The following is a 22,182-nucleotide window of genomic DNA, read 5'->3' on the forward strand; positions in this document are numbered from 1 at the left end:
TGACTAAGCCAACATTTTATCCAGTTTGCCACATTGCCCTGTATCCCATGGGCTTTCACTTTCTTGACCAATCTGCCATGCAAGACCTTGCGAAATGCCTTGCAACGTACACCACATCCACTGCACTATCTTCATCAACCCTTCTTGCTCGAAGAATTCAATCAGATTAGTGAGGCAAGACCTTCCTTTAACAAATCCATGCTGACTATTGCTGCCTTTCCATGTGACAGTTGTTCCGATGAACTGCAGCGATTCATGAAGGCAGCTCACCCCCACCTTCTCAAGGGCAATTAGGGATGGGCAATAAATGCTGGCCTAACCAGCGAAGCCCGGATCCCGAGAAAGAATTTAAAACACTTATTAATTGAAATTGCCCAAACGTAATTATTGATCCAAGGGACCATTGTTGGACATACCCACACTTTTGCCTTTCTCAGGTTAACCAGGTTTGCCTATAGTTCAATGCAAGCACAGGAATGAGTTTTATTACAAATCAACACACTTTATTTTCCGTAAAGTAGAAAAAAACCCAATAGTACAGAATATACACAGATCGCAAATGGGATTTGGTAATATTTGACGAGGTACCAGAGAGTCGCCGATAATTTTACAGGTGGGGAGCTGTGGGACGGGAGATTGGCTTTGAATTAAAAAAACATGATCTTGCAGGATAAGAAATAAACTTTGTGATGTGTCTCTGGTTCCACCGCTGATCTGTGTCAGGTTATTGAATCTCCGTCATGTGAAGGCTGGGTACGACTGAGGAATTGGGGGAGGGATGTGGCCAATGGGGGTGGGAGGGGAAATCACTTTGTAGCTTCTGATAATCTAGTGATTCCTTTCAGGAATTCTCTGGTGTGGATTTTGAGCGAGAACAGGTCCGGGGACAGTTGTGAAGCTCACTGTGGTGGAATAGTCAGCCTGCATGCAGAGTTTAAACCTCAAGAGTCAGGATCGTCTACCAAGTTCAGGTAGCGGACAGAGGTGCCTGAGCTCTGCGACCACGAGCAGCATCATTACCGTCAGGGAGCAGTCACACGCGTGTACACATTGGACAGTGATCCAACCTATGGGATGGAGAGATGCTAAAAGCCACCAGGTATTCCTGTGAGGAAATTAGACTTGTCTTTGTTTTTGTCTTGTATTTTTCTTTCTAGGGTTTTCAAACTCTTCTCTCCCACTCTCCGTGCATTAGCCCTCTCCATCAGCAGACATCTTTCTTCAGTCTTAAGAGCAGCAAAGGTTCAGTGACCTGGGGCTGTTCCCTGAACGCAGCAGGACAGGTGCGCACAGGGTCCTGTTCTGCAGAGGAGATTCGCTGGTGGCCTCTCGGGGATTGTTTTGTACGGTGGTGGATTTATCAATGACCCCTCTGTAATGTTCTGAACAGAAGCAGAATTCACTCCCCCTCCCCCTGTACGGTGACCACAGTCCAGCCATTCCCAAACAGAGGGTTTGTATCACCACAAACTGGCCCATGCACACGCTTACCGTCAGTTCTGAGCTGCACCCAAACTTCATTCCAAAATCTACGGGAGTTTCCAGGCCGGCCTCTCCCCCCGGTCCTTTCACAGACTGAGCTTGATGCTTCCCAGGCACATTTGGATGGAATGACGGGAATCTGATGCCTGAAAGACTGTAAAATTTTGGAATTCCCGCCAGGAAGAATTGGGATTTTGTTTTTCCCACTCGGGATTCATGGCTTTCCTTTGGGATCAGGGTATACCCAGTGGGCCAGTTAACCGGGAGTTAATTTCCCCCCTCATCCCCGAGGGGGGAGATCTACGCCGGCAACATGAGTAGTTGGGGTGAAGCCTCTGCCAGCAGCCCCCACCCCTGCTCCGTCTCCAGGAGCCCAAGCACTCAGCAATGCCATAACAGTGAAAACAGGGTCACCAGTCTAACTTGTGCTAACTATGACAAAATAACCAACCACAAGTACATCGTGTTCTGCATTCTGTGATATACTAAACTATGGACTGTCACCATGGCAATCCGCCCCTTAAAGCTGGCATGGGTAAACCCCCATTCTATTGCTACAAAGCGAGACATGAAATGCTCCACTAGCAAGCGGCACCGAGGACAGACACTCGACGTCAGAGCTTCTCAAACGGGAAGAGATGCTTCTCTTGTCCTTTCTTCTGTCTCTGGCTCTTCAGTTTCTCCTTGGCGCCCGCCTCCTGCCTGTTCAAGGGCCATGAAGAGGTCAGGTCACTGACTGGGACCGAACCACTGCGGCGTTCCTGCTCCACAGAACAGCCCATTCCCCCCTCCTGACTCGAGCTCAGGGCAGCTTCATCCTGAACAAAAAACAGAATGCAAAATATGTAAACGGTTAGGGTTTAAAACAAGGGGGATAAAATAAAGAAGTATGTCTGAAGTCGAACATGCATCAAGTCTTAGTCCACATTGGAGCACTCTGCACAGTTCTGGGCTCCATATTATCAAAAGGATATCAAGCCGTTGGAGACGATGCAAATAAAAAGTGCAGCATTCCCTCAGTACTGACCCTCTGACAGTGCAGCATTCCCTCAGTATTGACCCTCTGACAGTGCAGCACTCTCTCAGTACTGACCCTCTGACAGTGCGGCACTCCCTCAGTACTGACCCTCTGACAGTGCAGCACTCCCTCAGTACTGACCCTCTGACAGTGCGGCACTCTCTCAGTACTAACCCTCTGACAGTGCGGCACTCCCTCAGTACTGACCCTCTGACAGTGCAGCACTCCCTCAGTACTGACCCTCTGACAGTGCGGCACTCCCTCAGTACTGACCCTCTGACAGTGCGGCACTCCCTCAGTACTGACCCTCTGACAGTGCGGCACTCCCTCAGTGCTGACCCTCTGACAGTGCGGCACTCCCTCAGTACTGACCCTCTGACAGTGCGGCACTCCCTCAGTACTGACCCTCTGACAGTGCAGCACTCCCTCAGTACTGGCCCTCTGACAGTGCAGCACTCCCTCAGTACTGACCCTCTGACAGTGCGGCACTCCCTCAGTACTGACCCTCTGACAGTGCGGCACTCCCTCAGTACTGACCCTCTGACAGTGCAAGACTCCCTAGGCACTGACCCTCTGACAGTGCAGCACTCCCTCGGCACTGACCCTCTGACAGTGCGGCACTCCCTCAGTACTGACCCTCTGACAGTGCGGCACTCCCTCAGTACTGACCCTCTGACAGTGCAAGACTCCCTAGGCACTGACCCTCTGACAGTGCAGCACTCCCTCGGCACTGACCCTCTGACAGTGCAGCACTCCCTCGGCACTGACCCTCTGACAGTGCAGCACCGTCTCAGTACTGACCCTCTGACAGTGCGGCTCTCCCTCAGTACTGACCCTCTGACAGTGCGGCACTCCCTCAGCACTGACCCTCTCACAGTGCAGCACTCCCTCGGCACTGACCCTCTGACAGTGCAGCACTCCCTCGGCACTGACCCTCTGACAGTGCAGCACTCCCTCGGCACTGACCCTCTGACAGTGCGGCACTCCCATGGTTACCCTGAATCTGGACACCTGCAATTCATGTACTTCAGAAGAGACAAATGAAGAACAATTATCCATGCTGATGAATGATAACCCGCGCTCTGAACAGTAAACTCAGAGGACGCAGCCAGGACTTGATCGGGTTAAATTCAGAACCAACCTGAGGAAGCAATATTCCAGTCAGAGTGTGGCCACTCTGCTGTGCAGGTAGAAAGTGAGGTGCAGGTGTTTACGGGAGGAATTTCAGAGCTTAGGACTCGGGTAATCGACTGCCAATGATGGAGAAATTCAAATTAGGAATGTCCAATAGGCCAGAATTAGAAAGCTCAGAAATCCCGGAGGATGTAGGTCTGGAGGAGAGTCAGGATTGAGGAGAACACATGCCATGGAGGGATTCCAAAACGCGGAGTAGTTTGAGAACTGATGTGTCGTAGGTGGAGTGCACTCAGGAAGAACAGAGCTTCACATCTATTCTTCACAACATGAAATGAAAATGAAAATCGCTTATTGTCACAAGTAGGTTTCAATGAAGTTACTGTGAAAAGCCCCTAGTCGCCACATTTCAGAGCCTGTTCGGGGAGGCTGGTACGGGAATTGAACCGTGCTGCTGGCCTGCCTTGGTCTGCTTTAAAAGCCAGCGATTTAGCCCAGTGTACTAAACCAGCCCCTAAACACTCACACCCAATTGGGATCTTCCTCAACTCATGTCTGACTCATTGATACAGAGTGATCAGTGTGATTAATCAATAACAGCATTTTCTGTGCACCATGGGACTGTCAGGATGGGAGAAAGGGGATTAGACAGACCGGGGTCCAGGAAGAAGGGTAAATAGTTTGCGGTGATTACCTTTCCGCCGTATCTTGCCTTCAACCTTTCCCTGATGAGAAGTCCTTTCACCAACAACTTCCAGTTTCCCATTACACGTTGCTCCCGTTTCTAAACAACAAAATCACGCCGCAGATTTCAGTCATAACAGGTTTCAAAGGTGATAGCTACTTGTTCTGGCACGTTTCAATCAACAAAGTGTGAGATGTCAGTGCGGGAGAGCAAATATTCACACTCCCCAAATCACAAAACAATTGGACATTGCATGAATAGGTACAGCACAGTGTTAGATACAGAGTAAAGTTTCCTCTACACTGTCCCCATCAAACACTCCCAGAACAGATAGAGCACGGGGTTAGATACAGAGTAAAGCTCCCTCTACACTGTCCCCATCAAACACTCCCAGAACAGATACAGCACGGGGTTAGATACAGAGTAAAGCTCCCTCTACACTGTTCCCATCACTTCCAGGACAGGTACAGCACGGGGTTAGATACAGAGTAAAGCTGCCTCTACACTGTCCCCATCAAACATTCCCAGGACAGGTACAGCACGGGGTTAGATACAGAGTAAAGCTCCCTCTTCACTGTCCCATCAAACACTCCCAGGACGGGTACAGCACGGAGTTAGATATAGAGCAGAACTCCCTCTACACTGTCCCCAGCAAACACTCCCAGGACAGGTACAGCACGGGGTTAGATACAGAGTAAAGCTCCCTCCACACTGCCCCCATCAAACACTCCCAGGACGGGTACAGCACGGAGTTAGATATAGAGCAGAACTCCCTCTACACTGTCCCCAGCAAACTCTCCCAGGATAGGTACAGCATGGGGTTAGATACAGAGTAAAGCTCCCTCCACACTGCCCCCATCAAACACTCCCAGGACAGGTACAGCACGGGGTTAGATACAGAGCAAAGGCATACATATGTATCAATGTTATTATTTTAATTTGCTGACCTGCAGTCTTTGAGTACATGACTGATTATGAGATATTGGATTACCGAACTCATCTCACTTCATACCCTTGCAACCCACCCCACAAGAGGCAGTACATTGGCACAGTGGTTAGCACTGCTGCCTCACAGCACCTGGGACCCAGATTCAATTCCGGGTGACTGTCTGTGCGGAGTCTGCACGCTCTCCCTATGTCTGCATGGGTTTCCTCCGGGTGCTCCAGTTTCCTCCTTCAGTCCAAAAATGTGCAAGTGAGGTGCATTGACCATGATAAACTGCCATTAGGGATATGCAGATTAGTTGGGTTCATGGGGATAGGGCGAGGGAGTGTGCCTTGGCAGGGTGCTCTTTCCGAGGGTTGGTACAGTCTCAAAGGGCCGAATGGCGCCTTCTGTACTGTTCGTGATTCTTGGATCAGTCATACTCCCCAAATCCCGAATACCAGCAGCTCCCACGACACCCACCCTGCTCCCTCCCAAATGTCTCACCTTTTGTTCTTTTCTTGCCATTTCTGCCTCTTCCTCCTCGCGGGCCGCCAGCAAAATCTCCACATACTCTTCACAGACAATGTACCCGTCAGTTCTGGTGGGGGAAAGGAGTCGGGGTGAGAAAAGGGAGACACAATTTGAGTACAAGACGGCATGGGTGGCACAGTGGTTAGCACTGCTGCCTCACAGCTCCAGGGTCCCAAGTTCGATTCTCGCTTGGATCACTGTCTGTGCGGAGTCTGCACCTTCTCCCCGTGTCTGCGTGGGTTTCCTATGGGTGCTCCCACAGTCCAAAGATGTGCAGGTTAGGTGGATTGGTCATGCTAAATTGCCCCTTAGTGTCCAGAAAGGTTAGGTGGGGTTACGGGGATAGGGCAGTTTCCAAGGGTGTGCTCTTTCCAAGGGCAGTTGCAGACTCGATGGGCTGAATGGCCTCCTTTTGTACTGTAAATTCTATGATTCTGAATTAGATTCCCCATTCCTGGTCATCTCACTTTCAAACGTTTCAGATATTTGCACAGAATCACATTAGAATTTACAGCACAGGAACAGGTCAGTCACCTCATCAGGTCTGTGCTGCCATTCCTCTGCACAAGAGCTACCTGTTACCAATCCCCCCCCCCCCCCCCCCCCCTTCATTACAGCCTATCGATATCTCCCCTGTTCCTCTCTCCCTTGTGTTTATCACGCTTCCCCGTTCAATCGATGATGAGCAGCCAAAGGCATAAATGTCTGACCTTCCCTTGTGACAAGGAGCCGTGTAATTATCACATCTGTCATGATTTGTCGTGAAATGCAAATGTTTCTAGGCTACAGAGAGAAACAGAGCTGCTGACGTTTCAAGTCCACATGTTCCTTCTACAGAACTGGATAAAGAATTTTCTCCTGAATTCCCGATTGGATTTGTTTGAGGTGATCTTATATTAATAGTGTCACATGGAATGTGGGTAATTGTTGCTCACTCCTAATGTATAGATGGGAGATTTACCTCAGTTTTATAACATAATCAATAGCTTTTATTATTCTAGTGTCCTTAATCCCAAATCACTACCTACTAGCGCAATCAGACAAAATTTGATCTTGAGGTCACTTAAAGCAAGGTGTGGGCAGCACAAGTGGCTAGCACTGTGGCTTCACAGCTCCAGGGTCCCAGGTTCGATTCCCCGCTGGGTCACCGTCTGTGCAGAGTCTGAACGTTCTCCCCGTGTCTGCCTGGGTTTCCTCCGGGTGCTCCGGTTTCCTCCCACAGTCCAAAGAGGTGCAGATTAGGTGGATTGGCCATGATAAATTGCCCTTAGTGACCAAAAAGGTTAAGAGGGGTTATTGGGTTACGGGGATAAGGTGGAAGTGAGGTTGGTGCAGACTCGATGGGCCAAATGGCCTCCTTTTGCATTGTATGTTCTATGTATCTATGTATGAATTGACCATAAGCTCAGACAAAGAGGTGGTTTTGAGGAGCATCTTAATGGAGGAAAGAAATAGAGAGGTGGAGGGGCTTGGGGGCGGGCAGGAAGGGGAGAATTCCAGAGCTTCGGCTCCAGGAAGCACGGCCACCATTTGCGGAGTGAAGGAAATGATGTTGGAGGGGCGCAGAGGTTTCGGAGGGCTGTGAGGCTGAAGAAGGTGACAGGACTATGGACGGTTTCACAGTAAGTTTGTAGATGTTGTGCTAGCGAATGGCAATATACCACCTACATGGGGTGCGAATGGCCCGAGTGGAAGTCAAATCCGATCACGGCTCCTGCACAGTCAATGTTCAGTTTTCGGGCCACTCGGTTGATGTTGGACTCCCTCAGATGCTTGCAGCCCACGGGAAGCATACAGGGTTTGAAGAGATAGACGTTTCCAAAATCATTCCGGGGGACCTTAAAGATGACAGTAATGAAGTGAGAATCACCAGCTCCATTTAACCAAAGTCTTTTTTAACAAAGCTTTTCACCCCCCGCAACACTGCCCCTCGACCCCACTCGCAAAGGTGTGGCAACTAGAAGACAGATAGTGGTAGGTTCAGGCCCCACTCGGAAGAACATGAGCGCAGAATCTAGGATGACACTCCTCCCTGTGCTGTACTGAGGGAGTGCCGCACTGTCAGAGGGTCAGTACTGAGGGAGTGCCGGACTGTCAGAGGGTCAGTACTGAGGGAGTGCTGCACTGTCAGAGGATCAGTACTGAGGGAGTGCTGCACTGTCAGAGGATCAGTACTGAGGGAGTGCCGCACTGTCAGAGGGTCAGTACTGAGGGAGATCGTCATGAGGGAGTGCTGCACTGTCAGAGGGTCAGTACTGAGGGAGCGCTGCACTGTCAGAGGATCAGTACTGAGGGAGTGCTGCACTGTCAGAGGGTCAGTACTGAGGGAGTGCTGCACTGTCAGAGGGTCAGTACTGAGGGAGTGCCGCACTGTCAGAGGGTCAGTACTGAGGGAGTGCCGCACTGTCAGAGGGGGGACTGCTTTAGCACAGGGCTAAATAGCTGGCTTTTAAAGCAGACCAAGGCAGGCCAGCAGCATGGTTCAATTCCCATACCAGCCTCCCCAAACAAGCGCCAGAATGTGGCGACTAGGGCTTTTCACAGTACTTTGATTTGAAGCCTACTTGTGACAATAAGTGATTTTCGTTTCATTTTCAGAGGGTCAGTACTAAGGGAGTGCCGCTCTGTCAGAGGGTCAGTACTAAGGGAGTGCTGCACTTACTTCTGTTGTGGACAAAGTCTTGGAAAGGTTTATAAGAGATAGGATTTATAATCATCTAGAAAGGAATTTGATTAGGGATAGTCAACACGGTTCTGTGAAGGGTAGTTTGTGCCTCACAAACCTTGAGTTCTTTGAGAAGGTGACCAAACAGGTAGACGAGGGTAAAGCAGTTGATGTGGTGTATATGGATTTCAGTAAAGCGTTTGATAAGGTTCCCCACGGTAGGCTATTGCAGAAAATACGGAGGCATGGGATTCAGGGTGATTTAGCAGTTTGGATCAGAAATTGGCTAGCTGGAAGAAGACGAAGGATGGTGGTTGATGGGAAATGTTCAGACTGGAGTCCAGTTACTAGTGGTGCACCACAAGGATCTGTTTTGGGGGCCACTGCTGTTTGTCATTTTTATAAATGACCTGGAGGAGGGCGCAGAAGGATGGGTGAGTAAATTTGCAGATGACACTAAAGTCGGTGGAGTTGTGGACAGTGCAGAAGGATGTTGCAGGTTACAGAGGGACATAGATCAGCTGCAGAGCTGGGCTGAGAGGTGGCAAATGGAGTTTAATGCAGAAAAGTGTGAGGTGATTCATTTTGGAAGGAGTAACAGGAAGACAGAATACTGGGCTAATGGTAAGATTCTTGGTAGTGTGGATGAGCAGAGAGATCTCGGTGTCCATGTACATAGATCCCTGAAAGTTTTCACCTAGGTTGATAGGGTTGTTAAGAAGGCGTACGGTGTATTAGCTTTTATTGGTAGAGGGATTGAGTTTCGGAGCCATGAGATCATGTTGCAACTGTACAAAACTCTGGTGCGGCCGCATTTGGAGTATTGCGTGCAGTTCTGGTCGCCGCATTATAGGAAGGATGTGGAAGCATTGGAAAGGGTGCAGAGGAGATTTACCAGGACGTTGCCTGGCATGGAGGGAAGATCTTATGAGGAAAGGTTGAGGGACTTAAGGCTATGTTCGTTAGAGAGAAGAAGGTTAAGAGGTGACTTAATTGAGGCATACAAAATGATTAGAGGATTAGATGGGGTGGACAGTGAGAGCCTTTTTCCTCGGATGGTGATGGCTAGCACGAGGGGACATATCTTTAAATTGAGGGGAGATAGATATTGGACAGATGTCAGAGGTAGGTTCTTTATTCAGAGAGTAATAAGGGCGTGGAATGCCCTGCCTGCAACAGTAGTGGACTCGCCGACATTAAGGGCATTTAAATGGTCATTGGATAAACATATGGATGATAAGGGAATAGTGTAGATGGGCTTTAGAGTGTTTCACAGGTCGGCACAAAATCGAGAGCCGAAGGGCCTGTACTGCGCTGTAATGTTCTATGTCAGAGGGTCAGTACTGAGGCAAAACTCCACTGTCAGAGGGTCAGTATTGAGGGAGTGCTGCAGTGTCAGAGGGTCAGTACTGAGGGAGTGCTGCACTGTCAGAGGGTCGGTACTGAGGGAGTGCCGCACTGTCAAATGGTCAGTGCTGAGGGAGTGCTGCACTGTCAGAGGGTCAGTACTGAGGGAGCGCTGCACTGTCAGAGGGTCAGTACTGAGGGTGTGCTGCACTGTCAGAGGGTCAGTACTGAGGGAGTGCAGCACTGTCAGAGGGTCAGTACTGAGGGAGTGCCGCACTGTCAGAGGGTCAGTACTGAGGGAGTGCAACACTGTCAGTATGGCCATCTCTCAGACCAGACTGCAACCCAAGATTCTGTTGAAGTTGATAAGGATGTTGATGGTTACGGAGCCTCGGCACATGGATGGAGTTGAGGCTTAGAGCAAAGATTTGCATTGAACAGTAGAACAAGCTTGAGACTAAATGGCCACTCAGGGATGTATGAAATCAGGGATGCAAATCCCAACTCCTCCTCCCGTCCAAAACGCATCTGAATGGTATCCACACCTTCCCGTTGATGGCGCGTGGAGGGGAATAGACCTCTGTCTGCCAGTGCCCATACAGTCCCAGGTCATCCTTATCTCTATCTTCCAAACTGGCCTGTCGTGCTCGGCGTGCTTGGTTAGATTGGCTTTTCACCATCTGGCAAAAGGGGAGAAAAATATATTGTTTATTAGCTGCTGTTTGCCCTACAACATCAACAATTTACACTTTTATAGAGCTTTGAACATTGTAAAGATCCCCAAAGTGCGTACCTCTAAGCAAACACACTGAGACACAAAAGGAGATGTCAGGAACGGTGACTAGAATCTTGATCAAAGAGATAATTATTAAAGAGCAAGTAGAATGGGAGGAGAAGGAGAAAGTGGAGGAGGAGAAAGAGGAGGAGGAGGAGAAAATGATACAAAGATCTGGAGAGGGACAGGTAGTATTGAGGAAGCAAGGGGGCTGCTGAAGGACTTGAACAAGCTAGGAGAGTGGGCAATGAAGTGGCAGATGAAATACAATGTGGAAATGTGCGAGGTTATGCACTTCGGAAGGAGGAATCTAGGCATAGACTATTTTCTAAATGGGGAAATGCTTCGGAAAGCAGAAGCACAAAGCGACTTGGGAGTCCTTGTTCTCGATTCTCTTCAGGTTAACGTGCAGGTTCAGTCGGCAGTTAAGAAGGCAAATGCAATGTTAGCATTCATGTTGAGAGGGCTAGAATACAAAATCAGGGATGTACTTCTGAGGCTGTATAAGGCTCTGGTCAGACCCCATTTGGAGTATTGTGAGCAGTTTTGGGCCCCGTATCTAAGGAAGGATGTGCTGGCCTTGGAAAGGGTCCAGAGGAGGTTCACAAGAATGATTCCTGGAATGAAGAACTTGTCGTATGAGGAATGGTTGAGGACTCTGGGTCTGTACTCATTGGAGTTTAGAAGGATGAAGGGGAATATTATTGAAACATACAGGATACTGCGAGGCCTGGATGGAGTGGACATGGAGAGGATGTTTCCACTGAAGAGGTAGAATTCTGAACGGATTACAGAAGATAATAAATGGATGCCGCCTGATATAAAATGGACTCTGTCAACTTTCTTGACCCTATGTTATTATCAGTGTCTGCTGCTGAAGTAGTAAAGCTTTGTGCAAAATAACTGATCCACAACCAGATGCATCCAGAGAGACAATGAGCCGTTGGCAACCTTTGCCCAATATTTGTATTTTTAGCTACTTGTAACTGACAAAGGGGCCCCAAATTAAGGAACTAGCAAGGAATGTGGAAGGACATGTTCAACGTGGCTGGACTATTGACCCCATGACTTTATGTAACTGTTATCTATGGATAGCAACAAGCTTTTTCCAAGATTGGGGGTGTCAATTACAAGGGATCACGATTTCAAGGTGAGAGGGGGAAAGTTTAAGGGAGATGTGCGTGGAAAGTTTTTTACGCAGAGGGTGGTGGGTGCCTGGAACGCTTTGCCAGCGGAGGTGGTAGGGGCGGGCACGATAGCATCATTTAAGATGCATCTAGACAGGTATATGAACGGGCGGGGAACAGAGGGAAGTAGACCTTGGAAAATAGGAGACAGGTTTAGATAAAGGATCTGGATCGGCGCAGGCTGGGAGGGCCGAAGGGGCTGTTCCTGTGCTGGAATTTTCTTTGTTCTTTGATCTTCTTTGTAATGAATTGATCGGGTAAGGCAAACTGCAATTAGAGGCTATAGGAGCTAACTTGTAGCCATTTATGGCATTGAAGATGCATGTTATGAACTGTGACGCAAACAGAATTGATTGGGTATATGTAAATGCGAATGCAAACTAATTCCGCTTTCCTTCTGTATATTAACCCAGTGCGACCTCAGCTCAGGCGAGAAAAGGTGCTGCACAGACCGAGGGGGTCAAAGGCCTTTTCTCCCAGAGCTCTGAAAATTGATAAATTTCTTCTTTACTTACTCAAAGGTCTATTCATGTATATTTTCACCTACACCACTTGTAGGAAAAACTAGAAGCAGAGGACACAATCTAAGACTAAAGGGATGATCCTTTAAAACAGAGACGAGGAGGAATTTCTTCAGCCAGAGGGTGGTGAATCTGTGGAACTCTTTGCCGCAGAAGGCTGTGGAGGCCAAATCACTGAGTGTCTTTGAGACAGGGATAGATAGGTTCTTGATTAATAAGGGGATCAGGGGTTATGGGGAGAAGGCAGGAGAATGGGGATGAGAAAAATATCAGCCATGATTGAATGGAGGAGCAGACTCGATGGGCCGAGTGGCCTAATTCTGCTCCTGGGTCTTATGGTCTTATAGGAGGAGAAAGAGGAGGAGGAGGAGGAAGAGGGGAGGAGGAGGAAGAGGGGAGGAGGAGGAAGAGGGGAGGAGGAAGAGGGGAGGAGGAAGAGGGGAAAAGAGAGAGTAAGAACGATGAGGGGGTTACAGAGTTTGGGACCTAGGTGCTGAAGGCACAACGGGCAATCGCGCAGCGGGCAGCACGGTAGCATTGTGGTTAACACAATTGCTTCACAGCTCCAGGGTCACAGGTTCGATTCCCGGCTTGGGTCACTGTCTGTGCGGAGTCTGCACGTTCTCCCCGTGTCTGCGTGGGTTTCCTCCGGGTGCTCTGGTTTCCTCCCACAGTACAAAGACGTGCAGGTTTGGTGGACTGGCCATGATAAATTGCCCTTAGTGTTGGGTGTGGTTATTGGGTTATGGGGATACGGTGGAGGGGTGGACCTGGGTAGGGTGCTCTTTCCAAGAGCCGGTGCAGACGCGATGGGCCGAATGGCCTCCTGCACTGTAAATTCTATGAGATTAAACTGGGAATGCTCGAGAGGCCAGAATTAGAGGAGCGCAGAGGTGTTGGAGGTTGACCATATAGAGCAAGGGAGGGGAAAGGCCATGAGGAGCACTTATAAAACAAACTGCTTAGGTTGCTGAGCACAATAGTATAGGGGTCAAATCGAGAGAACTGAGAACTACATTACCTTACAGGGAACCTCTCCATCTCTCACCACACGGGCTTCCTTCATCCATGTGTCCTTGGAATGAAGTGTGCGTACGCACTCTCTGAAATATTAAGCAGCAATGAGTGAGAAGATAAAAGTGTGTTTGTGTATGTTTGTATGACACTTGTGCACATAGAATTCATAGAATACCTACACTGCAGAAGGAGGCCATTCGGCCGATCAAGTCTGCACCAACCCTCTGGAAGAGCACTCTACGTAGGCCCACTCCCCCACCCTATTCCCGTAACCCAGCACATTGATCATGGTCAATCCACCTAACCTGCACATCTTTGGACTGTGGGAGGAAACCAGAGCACCCGGAGGAAACCCACACAGACCCGGGGAGAACGTGCAGACTCCACACAGACACTCAAGGCCGGAATCGAACCGGATCACTGGCGCTGTGAGGCAGCAGCGTTAACCACTATGTCACCTCTGTGACTGTGTGTATTGTTATCAACCACAAAAATCAACAGAACAATAGTTCAGGTGAAACAGTGACTGAAAAAAAGTCACTTGGCTAACAAACGTACTGCCCGGTATTGGATAGGGAGAACTGTTCGACCAGAGGGGTCCCAGGCTCCTCCTCGATGCACCAGGGCAAGGTTAGGGAAGAGAAAAAAAATAATCAGCCATTGGTTTTTGGCCTGTATCCAATCACCTCAGCGTGAAGAGACTGCACGGTGGCACAATGGTTAACACTGCTGCCTCACAATGCCAGGGGTCCAGGTTCAATTCCGGCCTTGGGTCACTGTCTGTGTGGAGTTTGCACTTTCTCCCCGTGTCTGCGTGGATTTCCTCCCACAGTCCTAAGATGTGGTGGTTAGGTGGGGTTAGGGCCTAGGTAGGGTGCTCTTTCAGAGGGTCGGTGCAGACTCGATGGGGCGAATGGCCTCCCACAGCACAGTAGTGGTTTGATGGTTCGAAGAGACAGGGAGAGAGAAACAGAGAGTGAAACAAAGAGGATTGGAGACACAGATAGAGACTAAGGGACGGGATTCGAAAGCGAGAGAGAGAGAGAGAGAGAGGCAGAATCAAATGAGATATAGTAACAGACAGAAGGGAGAGAATTAGAGAAAGAGATAGAGATGGAGAAAGAGTTGAAGGGAGAAACAGAGACAGAGAGAGAGGGAAAGAGAGATAGTTTGTGTGTGAGGTGAGTGCAGTGAGTCTGTGTTGATGAAAACAGAAAGGGGTTAGCTGTGGCCTAAAATGTTGAAAAGCCCGTCAGCATGAAGTGACGAGGCTCATGCAAGAAGAGCAGTTGTTTGGGTGAACTATCAGAGAGAAACAACTCTCTACTGGCAAGGGTCTACACTGTCACGAGAGTCAATGAGATGGGGTGTTGATCGTGAATTTCACTGGTTTTGAGATGAAGGGCGTATCTTATGAAGAAAGATCGAACAGGTTGGGCCAGAGCAACAGGAGGTTAGAAGAGTGAGAGGTGATCTTATTGAAACATTGAAGGTCTTGATCGGGTCAGCTGGCAAACGTCCTTACCTTGAATAGACGGCCTCTGTTCTGCAGTATCCCAGGATAGTCGCTGTCGGAGGATGCAGGGTCTCGTACTTCAACAGATGTCTCTTCAGTACGTAGAGAGGGTGGTTTTTATACTCGGCCACAGAAGTGGGCAATGGTTGATCAAGCAACTTGGATTGCAACTGTGAAATACAAGAGAAAGACTACAATATATCAGAACACAGAAACAGGCCATGCACCCGGACTGGGCCATGTCAGTGTTTGTGCTGTGCCTGGACCGCCTTCCACTTTACATCATCGTGCCCCAACCTTCTATTCATGTTTATCCAACTTCCCCCTTAAATATCTACTAATCTCAACCACTCCCATATTCTCCCCACTCTTTGGGGTAAAGACGTTTCTCCTGAATTCCCAGTTGGATATATTAGTGGTTATTTTAAATTGATGACCCCCAGTTTCAGAATCACACAATGGGAGAATGCTTAAACTGGTCTAAATTCCTGGTCTGTTACTTCTATTCTTTCACGGAATGTGGACATCGCTGACAAGACCAGTATTTATTGCCCATCCCTAATTGCCCTTGATAAGGTGGTGGTGAGCTGCCTTTGGGGGGGGCAGCACGGTAGCACAAGTGGATAGCACTGTGGCTTCACTGTGCCAGGGTCCCAGGTTCGATTCCCCGCTGGGTCACTGTCTGTGCGGAGTCTGCACGTTCTCCCCATGTCTGCGTGGGTTTCCTCCGGGTGCTCCGGTTTCCTCCCACAGTCCAAAGATGTGCAGGTTAGGTGGATTGGCCAGGGTAAATTGCCCTTGGTGGCCAAAAAGGTTAGGAGGGGTTATTGGGTTACGGGGACAGAGTCGAAGTGAGGGTTAAGTGGGTCGGTTCCGACTCGATGGGCCAAATGGCCTCCTTCTGCACTGTATGTTCTATGTTCTTGAACCGCTGCAGTCCCTGAGGTGTAGGTACCCCCACTGTGCTGTTAGGAAGGGAGTTTCAGGATTCTGACCAGTGACAGTGAAGGAACGGCCAATATATTTCCAAGTCAAGCTGGTGGGTGATTTGCCGAGGAACCTCCAGGTGGTGGGTTCCCAGGTGTCTGCTGCTCTTGTCCTTCTAGATGGTAGTTGTCATGGGTTCTGGAATGTGCCATTGAAGGAACCTTGGTGAGTTACTGCAGTGCATCTTGTAGATAGTACACACGGCTGCCACGGTGTGTCGGTGGTGGAGGGAGTGAATGTTTGTGGAAAGGGGAGCAATCAAACTGGCTGCTTTGTCCTGGATGGTGTTGAGCTTCTTGAGTGTTGTTAGAGCTGCAATCATCAAGGCAAGTGGAGAGTATTCCATCACACTCCTGACTTGCCGATGTTGGATGGAATATATTGCATTTCTCTTGTACTAAACACCAACATTCCATTGCCTTCCTAATCCCTTGCTGTACCTACAGGCTAACCTTTTGTGATTCATGTACTAGGACACCCAGATCCCTCTGTATCTCATGAGTTCTGAACCTCTCCATTTAAAATGGTATATTGCTTTTCTAATCTTCCTATCAAATTGAACAAGTTCACATTTTCCCCATGTTATATATCGGCCAAATTTCTGCCCACCACTTAACCTGCCTATAGCTCTTTGTAGACTCTCGTCTTCCTCTCGATAATTTACTTTCCAACCTATCTTGGTGTCAACAGCAAATTTAGCAACCATACAGTCTGTCCTTTCATCTATATCATGGATGCAGCCTGTAAATAGTTGAGGCCCCAGCACTGTTCCCTGTGGGACTCCACTAGTTGGTTTGCCAACCCGAGATCAATTATCCCTATTCTCTGATTTCTGTTAGCTAACCAATCCTTTATCCATGTTAATATGTCTCCACCCTCCCCCTCTACACAATGAGCTCTTATCTTGTATAGTAACCTTTGATGTGGCACCTTATCAAATGCCTTCTGGAAATCCAAGTACAGTACATCTACAGGTCCTCCTTCATCCACCTTGCCTGTACTTCTTCAATAACTCTAAGAATTAGTGAAATACGGTTTTCCTTTCACATAGCCATATTGACTCTGCCTGATCCCATTATGATTTTCTAAATATCCTGCTATAACTGCCTTAATAATAGGGTTCAGCAAGTTCCCTGTGACAGATGTTAGACTAATTGGCCTATTGTTCCCTGCTTCCTGTCTCCCTCCTTGCTTGAATGAAGGTGCTGTGTTCGAATGGACCACTAAGATGGTGCAAGGTGGAATAGATGGACCATGATGCTTTATAATTTAGCAGTTAGGATTGGATAGGGGTGAGAGATGATTTGCCTGGAATCTTCATATTTCATAGAATTATTCATAGAATTTATAGTGGAAGCCATTCGGCCCATCAAGTCTGCACCGGCCCTTGGAAAGAGCACCTTACTTCAGCCCACATCTCCACCTTATCCCCGTATTCCAGTAACCCCACCTAACCTTTTTGGACACTAAGGGGCAATTTAGCGTAGCCAATCCACCTAACCTGCACATCTTTGGACTGTGGGAGGAAACCGGAGCACCCGGAGGAAACCCACGCAGACACGGGGAGAACGTGCAGACTCCGCACAGATAGTGACCCAAGCTGGGAATCGAACCTGGGAACCCTGGAGTTGTGAAGCTGCAATGCTAACCACTGTGCTACCGTGCTGCCCTTTACTGCTGTAAAGGATCTTCACCTGGATGCAAGGTAAAATGAGGACTCTACCTGATTGAAATCATCACAGAATCATTAGTAAAATACAGGAGAACATTCAGCCCCCCAAATCTGTGCCAGAAGTTCTTGCTTCAGAAAACCTGGCAGCTCTTTTGGTGTAAGTTTGTGTTCATGTTTGAGCAGTTTTGTATATTGCTTCCTGTCTCGTCTGGAACTAAGCAACTGGAAATAGGAAGGCCATGCAAGTGGCATCCATGCAAGTCTGCCTTCTACACTTGCTGAGATGCTGAGTGTTGTAAGTAAACTAATCTCAACAGCACAGAACTGCATTTAAAAAGACATCAAAAGCAAATGTTTTGCCACTGGCATATCAGGGTGGCTTCTCAGCATATACTGGTCCAAAGTAAATACCACCTACCTCCAGGTCTTCCTCTTTCTGACGTTCTGTACAGTTGCTTTTGTACACTGCCAGAGTTTTATCCCACCATCCGGGGTCAACACGTTGTTTCCTCGTTCTGGTCATCCAAGCCACGTCATACCTCTGGGTGACGTCTCGCACACAACTCTCATTGTCAAAACTGATGATGTAGGAGAGCGGTTTGGAAGCGTGTTTGGCACAGAGTTCTGGGTGACTCAAAGTGTTGCGAACACAGTCGACTGCGACCCATTTCTTCTCAGCCTCTGCGTAAACCTCAATCCACTGGTCTGAACCCTTCGAATTCGGAGACACCTCGCTAACCAACCTCGTTCTTTCACGTCTGGTGTTGGCTTTGGTCTTGTTGCATTTTGAGGACCTTCTCTTACTGGGATTGATTTTCCCTGGATCACTTTCAAAGTCATCCTCACTGTCCTTCTCACTCTTTGGTGTGCTGAAGATTATGCCCTTGTTATTTCCTTGGTCAGTCGGTCTTCCTTGGGGAGTATTTGTTTGTGAAAATACTCTCTTTCTCCAAGAGGCACTCCTATTATCCCCATCCGAGTAATTGCTGGAACCCGAACTATCAAGGACTTCGAAGTCAGAATCGCTGTCATCATCGTCCTCAGAGGTCTCCTCCTTATAAGAAACTTTCGAAGCTACTCTCCGTCGCCGATCGTTCTTTGGCCTTGGGGACCCAGGTCTTTTGGATACCAGACACTCTTCATCCTCAAAACCAGATTCAGCAGAAGCTCCTTCAACCTTTTTAAGTCTTCCTCTATTATATCCTCTTCTATTCACATGTTCAACCTGCTTCCTTTTGGGTACCGGCTGTGGCTTCTCTTCCCCTGCAGTTAGAGTCTTCATTGAACCATCCTGTCCTCCCTCCAGTTTAACCTCCATGTCACCTTTGGTTCCACTCTGGGACGCAGGTTCAGGTTTTGCATCCAGTGCTGGAATCCGGGTTTGCTGAAGAAGATCAGTGGATTTACTGCCCCTCGGGTTCTTCAAAAGAAAACAAAAAGCCAGTTTTAGAGCTGGGACCAAGTTCAGATGCACATTTCACAACTCAAAGCTCGTGGGGTCAAGACCCATCATGGGCACAAATCGACTTCAACAACTTTAAACCTTTTTTTCTCCTGTTTTCTCTTTGACTTTGTTAGTGATGGAGGATGGCTACAGCAGAGACATCGGGGGAGATGCCGACTGGTGTGGAGGGTGCGTTCCCCATCGGTACACCACCAGTGTGTGGTCCACATACATGGGGTGTCCCCCAGAGTTCTCTCTCGGCCTCCTGTGTGCGTGGGCATGCAGCAGTCAGGTGTGGGCCACTCAGGAACCAAACAGATCGTGCACAAGCAATGCTCTCTTTAAAATGTGCACATAGACATTAGAAGGAACAGCGGTCTCCCAGCCCCATTTCTCTGTCACATTCGCATGCCATCTCTTCGCCTGATTCCTGCTTATCCCTCATGCAGTTATATTACTGCAATGTCACTATCTCCCCTCCAGCCTTTCCCAGTTCTGATGAAAAGTCACTCAGCTGAAACGTTCACTGTTTCCCTCTCCACAGATGATGTCTGAATATTTCCACCTGTTTCTGGTTTTGGAGCTGAATTTAGATTTTATAGTAAAAATTGAGACTTCATTTACGAAATGGTTGCTGCTGCAGATTTTTGATAAATGGTTAAGGACAAGGACACGCCCGCTGCCAGGAAAAAAGGAAATAGTTTCAACCGCAACAGAAGTTCTTTCAAATTTCTGCAATTAATCCAAATGGAGCAAACTATCTCCGGGAAAGAGAAAAATATGAGGAGCCAAAAGTGTCAGCTTAGTGAGAATCACATCCAACTCAGTGAGATGGCTGGAGGCTCTTGTCCCACGAAAGAGTCTTTGGCAGAAAATCCAGAGAGAGATCAGTGCAGTACTGAGGGAGTGCCACACTGTCAGAGGGTCAGTACTGTGGGAGTGCCGCACTGTCAGAGGGTCAGTACTGAGGGAGTGCTGCACTGTCAGAGGGTCAGTACTGAGGGAGTGCTGCACTGTCAGAGAGTCAGTACTGAGGGAGTGCCGCACTGTCAGAGGGTCAGTACTGAGGGAGTGCTGCACTGTCAGAGGGTCAGTACTGAGGGAGTGCTGCACTGTCGGAGGGTCAGTACTGAGGGAGTGCCGCACTGTCAGAGGGTCAGTACTGAGGGAGTGCTGCACTGTCAGAGGGTCAGTACTGAGGGAGTGCAGCACTGTCAGAGGGTCAGTACTGAGGGAGGGCCGCACTGTCAGAGGATCAGTACTGAGGGAGTGCTGCACTGTCAGAGGGTCAGTACTGAGGGAGTGCCGCACTGTCAGAGGGTCAGTACTGAGGGAGTGCCGCACTGTCAGAGGGTCAGTACTGAGGGAGTGCTGCACTGTCAGAGGGTCAGTACTGAGGGAGTGCCACACTGTCAGAGGGTCAGTACTGAGGGAGTGCCGCACTGTCAGAGGGTCAGTACTGAGGGAGTGCCGCACTGTCAGAGGGTCAGTACTGAGGGAGTGCTGCACTGTCAGAGGGTCAGTACTGAGGGAGTGCTGCACTGTCAGAGGGTCAGTACTGAGGGAGTGCCACACTGTCAGAGGGTCAGTACTGAGGGAGTGCTGCACTGTCAGAGGGTCAGTGCTGAGGGAGTGCTGCACTGTCAGAGGGTCAGTACTGAGTGAGTGCTGCACTGTCAGAGGGTCAGTACTGAGGGAGTGCCGCACTGTCAGAGGGTCAGTACTGAGGGAGTACCGCGCTGTCAGAGGGTCAGTACTGAGGGAGTGCTGCACTGTCAGAGGGTCAGTACTGAGGGAGTGCCGCACTGTCAGAGGGTCAGTACTGAGGGAGTGCCGCACTGTCAGAGGGTCAGTACTGAGGGAGTGCTGCACTGTCAGAGGGCCAGTACTGAGGGAGTGCTGCACTATCAGAGGGTCAGTACTGAGGGAGTGCCGCACTGTCAGAGGGTCAGTACGGAGGAGGTGCGGCACTGTACTGTCAGAGGGTCAGTACTGAGGAGGTGCTGCGCTGTCAGAGGGTCAGTACTGAGGGAGAGCTGCACTGTTAGAGGATCAGTACTGAGGGAGTGCCGCACTGTCAGAGGGTCAGTACTGAGGGAGAGCCGCACTGTCAGAGGGTCAGTACTGAGGGAGTGCTGCACTGTCAGAGGGTTAGTACTGAGGGAGTGCGGCACTGTCAGGGGGTCAGTACGGAGGAGGTGCTGCACTGTCAGAGGGTCAATACTGAGGGAGTGCTGCACTGTCAGAGGGACAGTACTGAGGGAGTGTTGCACTGTCAAAGAGTCAGTACTGAGAGAGTGCCGCACTGTCAGAGGGTCAGTACTGAAGGAGTGCCGCACTGTCAGAGGGTCAGTACTGAGGGAGCACCGCACTGTCAGAGGGTCAGTACTGAGGGAGTGCGGCACTGTCAGAGGGTCAGTACTGAAGATGTGCTGCACTGTCAGAGCATCAGTACTGAGGAGGTGCTGCACTGTCAGAGGGTCAGTACTGAGGGAGTGATGCACTGTCAGAGGGTCAGTACTGAAGGAGTGCCGCACTGTCAGAGGGTCAGTACAGAGGAGGTGCTGCACTGTCAGAGGGTCAGTACTGGGGGAGTGCTGCACTGTCAGAGGGTCAGTACTGAAGGAGTGCCGCACTGTCAGAGGGTCAGTACTGAGGGAGCACCGCACTGTCAGAGGGTCAGTACTGAGGGAGTGCGGCACTGTCAGAGGGTCAGTACTGAAGATGTGCTGCACTGTCAGAGCATCAGTACTGAGGAGGTGCTGCACTGTCAGAGGGTCAGTACTGAGGGAGTGATGCACTGTCAGAGGGTCAGTACTGAAGGAGTGCCGCACTGTCAGAGGGTCAGTACAGAGGAGGTGCTGCACTGTCAGAGGGTCAGTACTGGGGGAGTGCTGCACTGTCAGAGGGTCAGTACTGAGGGAGCACCGCACTGTCGGAGGGTCAGTACTGAGGGGGTGCCGCACTGTCAGAGGGTCAGTACTGAGGGAGTGCCGCCATGCCACAGGGTCAGTACTGAGGGAGTGCCGCACTGCCAGTGAGTCAGTCCTGAGGGAGTGCCGCACTTTCAGAGGGTCAGCCCTGAGGGAGTGCCGCACTGCCAGAGGGTCAGTCCTGAGGGAGTGCCGCACTGTCAGAGGGTCAGTACTGAGGGAGAGATGCACTGTCGGAGGGTCAGTACTGAGGGAGTGAAGCACTTTCGGAGGGTCAGTACTGAGGGAGTGCCGCACCGTCAGAGGGTCAGTACTGAGGGAGTGCTGCACTGTCAGAGGG

The 22,182-nt window shown here is 49.6% G+C and overlaps 1 protein-coding gene across 1 annotated transcript in view; it reads right to left on the minus strand.

Annotated features, from left to right (window-relative positions):
• Window positions 1-481: 481 nt before the first annotated feature.
• Window positions 482-22,182, minus strand: part of xpc (xeroderma pigmentosum, complementation group C) — a 40,776-nt gene continuing 19,075 nt past the window's right edge. The window contains exons 9-16 of the mRNA XM_038812010.1: window positions 17,884-18,934; window positions 14,816-14,976; window positions 13,295-13,376; window positions 10,336-10,470; window positions 7,447-7,616; window positions 5,752-5,845; window positions 4,329-4,418; window positions 482-2,300 (exon numbers count right to left, since the gene is read on the minus strand). Coding sequence (XP_038667938.1) covers window positions 2,097-2,300; window positions 4,329-4,418; window positions 5,752-5,845; window positions 7,447-7,616; window positions 10,336-10,470; window positions 13,295-13,376; window positions 14,816-14,976; window positions 17,884-18,934 — 1,987 coding nt within the window. The 3' untranslated portion in view covers window positions 482-2,096. The remainder of the gene's footprint in view (window positions 2,301-4,328; window positions 4,419-5,751; window positions 5,846-7,446; window positions 7,617-10,335; window positions 10,471-13,294; window positions 13,377-14,815; window positions 14,977-17,883; window positions 18,935-22,182) is intronic.

This window comes from Scyliorhinus canicula, chromosome 11, assembly GCF_902713615.1.
Source record: "Scyliorhinus canicula chromosome 11, sScyCan1.1, whole genome shotgun sequence".
NCBI classification, from domain to species: Eukaryota; Metazoa; Chordata; class Chondrichthyes; order Carcharhiniformes; family Scyliorhinidae; genus Scyliorhinus; species Scyliorhinus canicula.